This window comes from Sinohyriopsis cumingii, chromosome 6 (assembly GCF_028554795.1).
Source record: "Sinohyriopsis cumingii isolate HCF-2022 chromosome 6, ASM2855479v2, whole genome shotgun sequence".
Classification (NCBI taxonomy): Eukaryota; Metazoa; Mollusca; class Bivalvia; order Unionida; family Unionidae; genus Sinohyriopsis; species Sinohyriopsis cumingii.
In genome coordinates this window covers 38,316,872-38,331,209 of record NC_142966.1, presented here as the reverse complement: position 1 = coordinate 38,331,209, position 14,338 = coordinate 38,316,872, and the positions used below count along the sequence as shown (strand labels likewise).

At 36.6% G+C, this 14,338-nt stretch overlaps 1 protein-coding gene across 1 annotated transcript in view; it reads left to right on the top strand.

The window, feature by feature from the left end:
- The window catches only part of LOC149796740 (cytoplasmic FMR1-interacting protein 1 homolog), a 123,931-nt gene that overhangs the window by 91,616 nt on the left and 17,977 nt on the right, over positions 1–14,338 (top strand). Inside the window, exons 24-26 of the mRNA XM_089961388.1 lie at positions 1,446–1,576; positions 8,305–8,383; positions 13,569–13,684. Coding sequence (XP_089817514.1) covers positions 1,446–1,576; positions 8,305–8,383; positions 13,569–13,684 — 326 coding nt within the window. The remainder of the gene's footprint in view (positions 1–1,445; positions 1,577–8,304; positions 8,384–13,568; positions 13,685–14,338) is intronic.

Sequence of the window (14,338 nt, the reverse complement as noted above, 5' to 3'; positions counted from 1 at the left end):
TAATTCAGAAGTATTATAAAGTAGTTTTATATCATTATCATATCAAATAATTCCCGATCAGGACTAAAACATTCTTTGTTTTAACGAGTAAACTTTTATTACTAGTAAATTACTTTGAAATTCAGCTTCTGTAAAATGTAAAAATTAATTTCTTTGTAACTATTTAGTTTACTGTTTTGGGTTGAATGCCATTTTCAACACATGATAGGTATACATGGTGACCAGTAAAACCTTTGGAAGAAGAACAAAGGAAAATGGTAAGAACCCCTGACCCACAGGAAGATATTGGAAAGATTTCTCACATGCCCATTTAGGCTGAGCCCAAGATTTAGACCTACATGGACAGAGGTGAGATGGCAGAGATCAGAAAGGCAAACAATTTAGACTACTCATCCACCCATGGCCCCTAATTATTCAGTAATTTATAGACAATAATCTTGGATTTACCTATTACATCAGGTACTGACAAATTGGCACCAGTCATTAGTTTTCTTGAAGTATGTACAATCTTATAACTAGTAAATTACATAATAAGTTTTTCTTGTCTGGCTGATGCTGGGAAGAATCTTCATAATCCACACTGTTTTTTATTTTAAATAAATAATTACAATTCATTTGTTTACAATCACTGGATTCAAAGATATGTCACATTTTAATTATAACCAATCATTTTTCAGTATAATTGGGCAGGGATCTGTTGACTATATAACCAATTAATACTTCATTAAAAATTTTACAAATTGTTTTTTGTTGCTTAGGTTTTTCATTGAAAATTTTTAAATGAGTTCTGAAAGTGGTAGACAAGCCACCAATCCATTAGTGATGTATATACATACATGAATAGAAGTTTATTTGTCAAAATCAGGAACAGTTCCTTGTTAAATAATGAATTCATTAAAAAGAAATATTTAAAATTAAATCAACCTCGTAAAATGAAGGGAGTTTGGGAATTAATTTGGTAGAGCATCGGACAAGTAACTAAACGATCACTGTCACAGTACCTGCCCAGGCCAACTGGGGTCAGCTGACTCATTGTGTCCTTGGGAAAGGCATTTAACTCCCATTTCCTCAGCTTGATATAGGCACATATAATGCAGAAAGCGCCATTAAAAACCTGCCATCCAGCCAACCCAGATGAATGAAAAGCTAGAAAGAATAAGTTAAAACATATTCCAATTATAAGAGAACATGAAATCATGAAACTTTGCTGCTATGGTTTATGAACAATGTCTCACAAGAATGGATTTTTAAGGTGTATTTTGATGAAGATAATTGATCTGCAGACATTAATACCGCTGATTCCTAATTATTGATTGAAACCACTGGCAAAATTGTCATTTATTGTCATGCAACAAAATTAAATTATATTACACTGCTAAATAATTTAAAGTAATCAGAAGTTAACAATTTTCAATAAGCTTTTGAATATGATGTGTTTTTTGTAGGTGTTATGCAGTATTACCAGGCACAGCTGAGTGATCTGATTCAGTATCCGGATCTCAGGACAGAGGTGTTCCAGAGTTTTAGGGAGATTGGCAATGCAGTCCTATTTGGTCTTTTAGTAGAGCAGGCCTTGGTAAGGAAGCCATATGCACCTGATTTCATTTGAATGTCATGTACTTTAGTGTGTAATCTTTTTGTACAACTGTCCTTGGTAAGAACTGTAATTTTTTGCTATGCCTAAGCTGTCTACACAAGATTCAGATGTATTATCTCAATGTCCTACATGTAGCATATACACTCCTAGTAGAGCTAGTAGAGCAATCCATGGTAAGGGACACATTTTCTTCTTCAAATACAATACCTGGTCGTATTACCACAGGGAGTACTACCACTACCTCACAAATCAAACCCTCCCAGCTAAAATATTTTTAGCTATGGGAGCTAAATTTTTGGTCTTGTCACATATGTGCTGGCAAGACAGAGTGATCTCCCCATGATATAAAGATTGTCATCGAATCCCTTGTGTGACTCAGTTACTACATTTACTCATGCCGAGTAGCATTCTCTGCCCAGCTGAGAGACCTTACAAACCTTCATAAAGTATTTTGGAAGAATATTTAACACCAGGCAAGTTAGAGTAGCTTTCTTCTCTTAGAAGCATACTCTGTCTATATTTCCAGCATTTCCTTGCTCCTTTCTTTCAATGACTCTTCCTGTCTATCGTAGAATTGCAGCTTTATTGTAAACATTGACTAATGTTGCCCTTAAAGTCAAAGGGGAAAATGTTTTGTTCAGTATGGCATGCCTATCTGACACCAGATCACTGGTACTCTTAAAAATAAAAAAATTAACTCAAGTGTCACATTCAGGGTACCCATTACCCAGATTAGTGCCCCAGTACTCAAATGAGATAAAATATGTCACTCAAAGGGAAAACATACTTTGTGATCGTCTGGAAGTTACCATATCCCAGTCAGGATGATTTACTATAATATTTGCCTATCCCCGAGCAGTTTGTACATCCCTTTGTGATTTTGAAAATGAAAATCATCAAGGATATAAAAAATGCAGAAAATTGGTCATTTCTTTCATTAGTTAGCAATTTCTAAAATGATTATTACCAGGGTCCTAACACTATTTTCTTGGTCATGCTTCAAACCATGCAGGAGTTTTCAATGTAAACAATGAGCCAGCTCACGGTCTGATTCCACTTCTTGGAAAAGTCCATTTATAGTGAAGGAATGACACATACAGTGGAAAGTTAATCTTATGTTGCCTGCATTTAGTATTTGCAATGTCTGGTTTTAATATTTTCCAAACAATTTCTCAAAATAATGAGTTGTTTGATCCCTGTGTATATTGGTTTCAAGGGACATAACAGCAGTTTATAAAATAGATGATGAACTAAATCACCCTGTTGTTGGAAGAAATAGACTCAACCATGCATGCATGGATGCCAGGTTAGCACAGGAACTGTCATTTGGTTTGAAATGCAAACAGTATGACAGTGTTAGAGTCCCCTTGGCAATATATGGGTTAAAAATGATAAATTGATGAATTAAATTACTAAGTTTTGTTCATTTTTTATATCATTAAGGCTTTAATTTTTAAAATCACTTGTGGGTTACAAGCTGCCAGAGAAGTTGGCAAATAGATAAGTTTGGCTGTCATTTTAGACAATCTTAACCAATATCACCTCAGATTATACAAGAGGTATTGATGTCTTTTGCTTGTTACCACCAGGGTTTTGTCCTCCTCCTCCATGAAAAGCTTGGTCCATTGTTGCAGTATCTATTGATTTGCTCATCAAGAGAGATGAACCAGTGTTTAACTCACACCACAGGTTGGTTGAGATGCAGACCTATTGTGTTGCTTCGGTAGACTGATTGATTGAGATGCAGACCTGTTGTGTTGCTTAGATAGACTGATTGGTTGAGTGACAGACCTGTTGTGTTGCTTAGATAGACTGATTGGTTGAGTGACAGACATGTTGTGTTGCTTAGATAGGCTGACTGGTTGAGTGACAGACCTGTTGTGTTGCTTAGATAGACTGATTGGTTGAGTGACAAACCTATTGTGTTGCTTAGATTGATTGATTGAGTTGCAGACCTGTTGTGTTGCTTAGATAGACTGATTGGTTGAGTGACAAACCTATTGTGTTGCTTAGATAGATTGATTGGTTGAGATGCAGAGTTACTTAAACAGTTGCAGGATCCTAATGTCATCATGTTTTGCAGTGACACTTGCGATCAAATGTTTTGTGGAAGATTCTATTAAACACACCAGCAGTAAACAGAGACATATTGCTCTGGGACTATCAAAGTTATCTTCATTATGGATGGACTGGAAGCCCTGTAATGACACAAAAGTTGGTCAGGTAGCCCAGGCAATGTCAAAATGATCCACAGTATGGATGGAGTGGAAGTCCTGTAGTGACAAACAACAGTTGGTCAGGTAGCCCAGGCAATGTCAAAATCATCCTCCATGTGGATGGACTGGAAGTCCTTTGATGACACAACAGTTCGTCAGAAATGTCATTGGAGTAAGCTCGGTGTTGGACTTAGTCTTGATGGCAGTCCTCCATGAAGTTCAGAGTAATTTTATCCTCCAGCATGACTTTCAGCAGACATTAATGGGAGTGTTTCGCTTGAATGGCATGGGTGCTATACAGATCTGCATACCACATACTGGCCAGCACTTTAACAATGGTGACAAATCTTCAACTGGTGGAAAGAGATGGCAGTGCTCTCCCCTTCCACCTTGTTAAATTACCACCATAAAGCCAATCATAGATTGCAGCCATTCTCTTCTCCCTTTCTGATGGCCAGGTAGAGGAAAAAAAGAGCCCACTGAAGAAACAAATCTCCTGCAGACAGTCTCAGAGAAAGAAATATTTTGAGGGAAATAATCAAATAGATAGAAATGACATGCCTCGGACACATCAGACAGAAAAACAGTCCCTCCGATCATATAAACTTAGAAAGCCATAGTTTTCAAGAACAAACATGGACAAGGAGCAGAGAGAAGGGGGTCATGCTGTGCCACACTTTCTCTCAACAACAGCCTCCTTATTACAAGTAATGACAGAATTCTTACTCCACCCTTATCAGATATGATAGTGAGAGGAAGACACCCATTCATCTCTGTCCAATGGCAAAGAATTTGGCCACAATGATCAGTGGACTGGCAAGTGGTTTCAGATAGCCTCAGTATCATGTTCACTGTTATTCCTCCTATATCCAGGGTCAAGTTCATGGCACTTCACTTGTTGGCTCATTACCTGGATCTTTACTCATAGTAATGGCTGACTCAGAACAATCTCCACAATGATATCCAGTGACCTGGACAACCAATTCTCTTCAGTCAAGGATTCCTTGACAATAAGGAAGAGTTCTATATAATTCAAACTCAGCAATTTATCCACTTGGACATGGGATTCAAAACATATCTGAAAAGAGTTTTACTTCTTCAAGAACACATTAAAAATAGGTTCTGTTGTGACATAAATTCCGGCAGAAAACAACTGAAGAATTCCTTCACTTACTGGGTTTATTCAGTGTGGCAGTGGACCTCATTGTTCTAACAGTCTCTGTGCATATGAAAAATCCCATTGCAGAAAATGGAGAGATTAACTTGGCTTATTCAGGGTGTTGCCTTGTAGGTACAACCTACAAATTTGACTGATGTTAACATAGTGGGCTGGAGTGCCCATCTCCATCCTTCATTCCAAGAGACTAGTGGAAGTTATGCTCACTCAGGTTCCTTCTGCTGCATGTCCAAGATTCTTAAGATAAAAGTCATAGTAAGAGCATTATATTTGTTGCAGGAAAAGCTAAGCTGGAATGGCATTCTCATTCAATCTGACAACTCCACAGTGGTTAGTTATCTCAGAAAGCAAATCCCTGGACTTCAGCTTCCTTGTTTAGGATTTTTTAAGGTGCTGTCATCAGTGGCAAATCCACAGGTGGAATGCAAAACTCACAACCTTTGTCTTACCATTCCAAGAATTAATGGCATGGGTAGTTAACACTCTTTCCAAAGACTGGATTGGCTTGGATGTATGTGCTTATGGATTATAAAGGTGCTGCAAAAAGCAAGAGAATCTGAGTGTCACCTCATCTTGATTGTTCCTTTCAGGTGGGAACAATCATTGATAAATGTTGTGACAAATCTGGCAGTGGCAATCCCAAGGAAAAATATAGTTATTTCATCATCTGCTCAGGTTAATGCTGTGGCAGGCATTTCATCCAAATCCAGGGCTCTTGAACCAGCATGTCTGGATCATATTAAACAAGCCCAGAAATCTTATCACAACAAATGGTGGAGAGAATTGTTCAAACAACAAGACTCTCTAGTTTGAAGGCATACGAGGGGAAGCATGGTCTCATTTTCTCCATTTAAGGCATCGATATCCCTATTAGATAACTTCCTATTTTCAGTTTTTTAACAGAAACAGCTTATATCACATTAAAAGGTTGTAATTTCTAAATCTCTGACTCCATAGGACATCACAGAAGAACAGGTTTTAGGACAAGAAATGGCTTTATTGACCTACTGTTGAACTCTGATTTCAAATGCCCAAATGTGTTGACTCAATGCCCAAAGTGGAATGTATGATGGGTTCTGACCGGCATCATTTGAGCGACTCTTAACAGTTGACTTTATCCACCTTCTAACTAATAGATCTTTTCAACCAAGAAGGTTCAATTAGTCTTTGTGGGACTTATTGCTACAGTATAACAGATTACCTTCCTACTGAAAAAATGAGGCATTATATCTTTGCTGGATTTGCAGGAGGTAAATTTTTCTACAGCCATGTCTCAGCATATGGAGGCAGTGCTCCAGCTGGGTTTTCTGCCTTGAAGCTGCCTCACATACCTTAGGGGACTGGAGATGGCCTCACGGGGGTAAGGGAATGTAACTCTCCACCTCCTATTTATTCTCATGGTATTATGATCTGGTAGTGTATTTGAAGGACTAATTCTTAGAGTGAAATGTTTCTTTGATAATACATACCTGATCATAATAGAGATACATTTTCCCATCCTTCCTGGAGTTACACCTACACAGAGAACATCCATTCTGCTCCATTAGGAACTGAAGCGTTTTGGGGATTTAGAACCAATTGTTCTATGAAGGGGAGTCCACTTTAACTTCTACCCATGTGCAAAGACAATGTTTAGCATTCATTGCTACAAATTTAGCTTGGGAATGCTGGATTTGCAAGTAGGTGGTAGTACTTTCTGATCAGGTAAGTATTATTAAAGAAACATTTTTCCAGGAAAAAAATTGGTTGATTCATAGGATGCTTATCCACCATCAAGTATGGCCACCATTAATAAAAACAAAAAAAAACAACTTTCAAGACTTCACAAAAACTACTGGGCAGAATTTGATAACATTTGACAGAAGTCATTGTGGCAAGAAGAGCTTTTTAGTTTTTATTAATGACCATGGTCTGCCATCAGTCATTACTCCATTACTATGGTCTGCCATCAGATATGATTCCATTACTATGGTCTGCCATAAGACATGACTCCATTACTATGGTCTGCCATAAGATCTGACTCCATTACTATGGTCTACCATAAGATGTGATTCCATTACTATGGTCTGCCATCAGACATGACTCCATTAATACATTCTGCCATAAGATGTGACTCCATTACTGTGGTCTGCCATCAGATATGACACCATTACTATGGTCGGCCACAAGATGTGACTCGATTACTTTGGTCTGCCATAAGTTGTAACTCCATTAATATGGTCTGCCATAAGATGTGACTCCATTACTATGGTCTGCCATAAATTGTAACTCCATTACTATATTCTGCCATCAGATATGACTCCGTTTCTATAGTCCGCCATCAGATATGACTCTAGAACCTTTAAATAATACTGGCCGCCATGTATAGCCTATCGTGTGCTGAAAAATGGCATTAAACCCCACAACAACAACAGAACCTTTAAAAGACAGCTCAAAAACTGCTTAAAACATTTCAGCAAATTTGACAGAAAATATAATTGCTTAGAGGCCTTTGAATTCTGTATTATCGATGTCAATCTGGCATCAAAAATAAAAAAAAAGATTTACACAATTTGTTCTAAGAAAAGACTGTTCCAAATATTTTAAACAGCGTAATGGTTTTTCATTATTGGAAAACAAAGCTAATGTGCTGTTAAATCAGGATATTGATACAAAAATAGATGAACTGCAAAATGATTGCTTTCATAACACATATTGTCAGTTGCACTGAACGAAATTACATGTGTGAAATCTTTAGAAAGCAGCATTATGACCCAGATTTCTACCAACTGCTGCCCCATAATCCCTAAAAAAAATGTTTCCGTCCTAGAAAATACCCTGCTTTCAGTTTTATCTAATGATGCTGATCCATCAGCAAATTCATCTTTGATTGCTAAAAGTTAAAGGAAACTCCTAAAATAAAATTTTCTTAAAACCCTCCCTTCATATTCAACCATTTGTAAACTTCCTGGCATTAAGATATTTTTTTTGATAAATTATACTGAAATCTAATTTACTTTTTCACAACAGCTGCTCAACATTTTTTTTTATTGAATTCATAAATTGACAGAAAGCCATATTGCCTGGCTATGCTCTTGCAGTTTGGCAGTTAGATTGTTATGAAACCAATGAGCAGTCTCAGTCCCACTTGGGTCTCAAGTTCATTCTTCCATATGTGTGTTCTAATTGTTCATATCCTATGTTCATTTTTGCCCATGGAACATGTTTTCTCAGAAAATACAAAATCAAAAGAAACTGTAATTAATAATATACCTTCTCATGATCAGGAAATTTTATCAGTGTGACAGCTATCATTAATATATTTTTTTCTCTAGACTCAGGAGGAAGTTTGTGATCTGAAACATGCAGCTCCCTTCCAAAACATCATTCCCAAGCCCTTCATCCCTGTAAAAGGTGAGTTCTTAAGTTTCTGGTTTCTTTACTGTTGTGCATTTATTTAGCCTCAGTGGCAGATAAAGATATTTTTTGTATCTTACCTCAGTAGAGGTTAGGGATGCTTTTTGTTTGTATCTTGCCTCAGTAGCAGATAGGGATACTTTTTGTGATTATCTTGCCTCAGTAGAGGTTAGGGATACTTTTTGTGTGTATCTTGCCCCAGTAGCAGATTGGGATACTTTTTGTGTGTATCTTGCCTCAGTAGAGGTTAGGGATACTTTTTGTTTGTATCTTGCCTCAGTAGCAGATAGGGATACTTTTTGTGATTATCTTGCCTCAGTAGAGGTTAGGGATACTTTTTGTGTGTATCTTGCCCCAGTAGCAGATTGGGATACTTTTTGTGTGTATCTTGCCTCAATAGAGGTTAGGGATACTTTTTGTGTGTATCTTGCCTCAGTAGCAGATAGGGATACTTTTTGTGATTATCTTGCCTCAGTAGAGGTTAGGGTACTTTTTGTGTGTATCTTGCCTCAGTAGCAGATTGGGATACTTTTTGTGTGTATCTTGCCTCAGTAGCAGATTGGGATACTTTTTTGTGTGTATCTTGCCTCAGTAGCAGATAGAGCAAGTGTCTCAAACATGTGGCCCACAGGCTGCATGCAGCCCACCAAGCCATATCATGTGGCCCACAAAATGATTGGCATCACAAGGTGTCATGAGAGATAACAAAGGTGGGGCAGCCCTTGGGCCATCGAAAATGCCCTCATGCAGTGCTCATGGTGGTTTGAGTTTGAGACCCAAGAGAGATATCTTTTGTACTGTATGTTGTTTTAGTAGCAGATAACATTACTTTTTGGTGGTGTATCTTGCCAGAGTCGCAGATAACATTACTTTTTGATGGTGTATTTTGCCTCAGTAGCAGATTACATTACTTTTTGGTGGTGTATGTTGGTTCAGTAGCAGGTAGGATACTTTTTGTGTTGTATCTTGCTTTAGAGCAGATAGGGATACTTTTTGTATCTTGCCTCAGTGGTAGATGGCAATGCTTTTGCATCATATCTTGCGTCGAAGACAAATAAGGGATACTTAAGTTTCTCATACCTGGTGGTTATGGCAGCAGTAGTGTAGCATCAATAATTTGTACTACAGTGTTGTGTTCATGTTTCTGACAAGACGCACTGGCAAGTAAGACACAGCACAATATTCTTTGTAAGTAAGAATATAGCTCAGTAGGTATAATTTATGCTGTTGAATAGTTACAAATAAGAATGTATTTTTAAATATTATCTGGCCCTATATTCTTGAAGATTTCAGCAAGAAACTCAAGCTTGGACTTGAAACCCTAATTTTTACAACAGACACTTGGGCTGTATCTACATTAAGTTTTTCATGTTGAATTGGAGTGAAGTCAATCCTGAAAGTTGTATGGTTTTGTTTTTATTCCACACAGAGTAACAGAAGGTAAATATTTCTGACTTTGAACTTTTTTTCATGTTCAGTTTCAAGAATATAGGGCCTTGGTCCCTTATATTAACTTCATGAATTGTCACGTGTAGAGTCAGATAGTCTATTCTCATTTATGACATGAAATTTGTCATATTCAAATTTTTATAAGACAAACCTGAGTGTATGATGAGCAGTTATCAGCTAAAAGACAGTTATGTAAAATTTTAGCATACCTGCTATAAAATGGCGTGTCACATGAAAAAAATGATACTTTGCTGTCAAACCATACACACATGAATTTTTAATAGTTGTTGTACAACAAGAAAGAGTGGGAAACACACATGATATATACTTGTATCTTGTACAGACAGTAAGTAGTCATGCTTAGTGCCAATGGAAAACTCATCTTTGGGCAGTTTATATAGTTGATTGTCATAGAGATGTTTAAAAGGTAGGCCAGTCAGTGATAAACAGCTACCCTTGCACAGAGTACATATATGACAGACAATAGTATGTGAAGTACACAGAGTATGTATATGACAGACAATAGTATGTGAAGTACACAGAGTAAAACAACCCAATTCGTTTGAAGTTTAGGTAAATAATAGTTGAGCATTCAAGAAGCAGAAGTTATTACTCTTCTTTGTCTTAAATGTTCTTGTTTAAGAAATCTGTTTTAAAGATTATTATATATTTTTATGATCAGCATTTTTTAAAGTCAGTTTTTATTATTTGGGTACATGGAATACTCAGAACATGAGATTGTTAATTAAATATATAATTTTAATTCAGAATAGAACCATGTAATAAGTTGCTAAAATTCCATATGTGTTGATGCCAAAAGAAACCTAAATTGTTATATTCAATTATAATTTTAACTAATGACAAGGTTTGAATAATGCTCTGAAAGTGACCATACCACATTATTTTATAGTAACCAACAGTTTGTTATATCTGTTACAGCTATGTATAGAGTTTATTGTTTCTCCATCAAACATATTGCCTGATCATGTTACACTAGGGATAACCGTCTTGGCTACCATCTGAATCCAGCTGTCCTGGAAAGATGTAATGTCTTTCTATCAACACATTAAATAGACGAAGGGAAGCAACTTTTACAGGTTAATTCCCCTTTCTATCTGCTATGTGGCTACCATTATACCCTTTTTAAACCAGTTTTTACTTTTGCTGTCATGCGCTAAGATGCCCTACACAGTGGCATTCTAAGGGTAAATGACATCCAGGCAGTGGACTCAGACTTTTTGGGAGAGTCATTAAATAGAAACAACTTTTGATTTATAAAATGCATGTTTTATAAGCTATAATGTTCTAAAATTCCATTCAGTAATGGTCATATGTGAACCTTAAAAAAAAAATTCATCCAGGAAAAAATGTGGAAATGATGTGGTCAGATAAGTAGTATTGGAGAAACATCATTTAATAATCAATTGACTACTGTATTATATAAATGCAATATTGATTAAATGGATGTTAGATAAAGATGACTAGAGTGTATGTTCATTCACTGTAAAGAATACATATGAAATCTGTTTGGTGTGGCATTACCTTTAACAAGATTGATTACACCAAGATGAGCAGCATAGCCTATAATTACATTGGTTACAATGACATAATGTGTGTACACTCAGATAAACATCATGGCCTGTAAATACATTTGTTACAATGACAAAATGTGTGTACACACAGATAAACAGCATGGCCTGTAACTACATTGGTTACAATGACATAATGTGTGTACACACAGATAAACAGCATGGCCTGTAACTACATTGGTTACAATGACATAATGTGTGTACACACAGATAAACAGCATGGCCTGTAACTACATTTGTTACAATGACATAATGTGTGTACACACAGATAAACAGCATGGCCTGTAACTACATTGGTTACAGTGATGTAATGTATGTACACACAGATAAACAGCATGGCCTGTAACTACATTTGTTACAATGACATAATGTGTGTACACACAGATAAACAGCATGGCCTGTAACTACATTGGTTACAGTGATGTAATGTGTGTACACACAGATAAACAGCATGGCCTGTAACTACATTGGTTACAGTGATGTAATGTGTGTACACACAGATAAACAGCATGGCCTGTAACTACATTTGTTACAATGACATAATGTGTGTACACACAGATAAACAGCATGGCCTGTAACTACATTGGTTACAGTGATGTAATGTGTGTACACACAGATAAACAGCATGGACTATAACTACATTGGTGACAATGACATAATGTGTGTACACACAGATAAACAGCATGGCCTGTAATTACATTGGTTACAGGGTGCCAAGTGGCCTGAGTGGTCTAAAGCGCCCTCCGTTATGGATCATTGCCATCTCACCTCTGTCTGTGTGGGTTTGAGTCTCAGATTCAGCCAATGTGGGTATGTGAGAAAGCTTGCCAGTAGCTTCTTGTGGGTTGGTGGTTCTTTCTGGGGTTTTCCCCGGTTCTTCCTCCACCATTAATACTGGCTGCCATGTATAGCCTATCATGTGCTGAAAAATGGCATTAAACCACACAACACCAACACCAACCAACATTGGTTACAGTGATGTAATGTGTGTACACACAGATAAACAGCTTGGCCTATAACTACATTGACTACAGTGATGTAATCTTTGTACACACATATAAACAGCACAACCTGTAACTACATTGGTTACAATGATCTAATTTGTGTACACACAGATAAACAGCGTGGCCTGTAACTACATTGGTTACAATGATGTAATGTGTGTACACACAGATAAACAGCATGGTCTATAACTTCATTGGTTACAATGATGTAATGTGTGTACACACAGATAAACAACATGGCCTGTAACTACATTGGTTACAATGATGTAATGTGTGTGTACACAGATAAACAGCATAGCCTGTAACTTCATTGGTTACAATGATGTAATGTGTGTACACACGGATAAACAGCATGGCTTGTAACTACATTGGTTACAATGATGTAATGTGTGTACACATGGATAAACAGCATAGCCTGTAACTTCATTGGTTACAGTGATGTAATGTGTGTGAACAGCAAAGCACATTTACATTAGCATCAGTGGTGTAATCTGTGTACACACAGATGAACAGCATAGCCTATAACTACATTGGTTTGAGTGATATAATCTGTGTACACACATGAACAGCATAGCATATGCAACAGTGATGTAATCTGTGTACACAAATAAACAGCATAGCCTATAACTACATTGGTTACAGTGATGTAATCTGTGTACACACAGATAATCAGCATAGCATATAACTACATTGGTTAAAGTGATGTAATATGTGTACACACAGATAAACAGCATAGCATATAACTACATTGGTTAAAGTGATGTAATATGTGTACACACATATGAACAGCATAGCATATGCAACAGTGATGTAATCTATGTACACAGATAAACAGCATAGCCTATAACTACATTGGTTACAGTGATGTAATCTGTGTACACCCATAATCAGCATAGCATATAATTACATTGGTTAAAGTGATGTAATCTGTGTACACACAGATAATCAGGATAGCATATAACTACATTGGTTAAAGTGATATAGTCTTTGTACACACAGATTAGTGCAGTTAACAACTCAATCTTAGCTCCACCATCAACACATTATTTCAGCTCAAACATGGGCACATATTGAATTCTTGTAAAACCAAAAGATGCACATTGTTGCAGAACCAAAACAATGCTTTGTTATGTATTACAGAGGGGGAAAGCAGAAAGGACAAGGAACAGGAATTGAAGACAATTATGAAGAAATTGGAATCGAAATATGCTGCCCTACAAGTTGTCCCTGTCATTTCAAAACTTGGCAATCAAAAGGTAATAGAGCAATCCAAAATATGCTTTTCTTGTAATTCATTCTAAACAATATGCCTTCTCACCCATGGATTTCTGTCATGAAATAATTTTTTGTTTTCATTTAAGAAGAGTATTCCTTTGTGAGATTCTTGTGAAGATTTTCATCTCTTTAAGAAATTGAATTCTAATAGATTTTACCTTGAAATAAATTTATCATAGCATCAGCCTATGAAAATATTTCAGTCCCTATTCATAATGCTGTTTGTCTTGTAGCATTGAAGGTTGATTCACTTTAAACCGTTTGGTCTTTGAGTGCATGCAATTAAGTAAATACAGAATACTGTGAATCATTGTACATTTATAGGGTACCAATGTTTATGATTTTGAAGGTAAACTAAATCACAAATTTAAAGTCACAATGAAATATAAGCCAAGCTGGCTTTAACCCCCACTCCCAGAATTCATTGATATGGAGGTTTCACCTTCCCTGCCATATGCAGTCATAAAGCATGATTTGTTTCTTTGTTTTAATACCAAGGCTATATATAGAGTTGAGAGCTATTAATTAGGATATGCATATAAACGATGAGGACCATTGAAATTGATTGGTAATGCTTTAATTGGAATGCAAAAATTCTTCATCATGAAAATTCTGTACATTTGTAATGACACTGA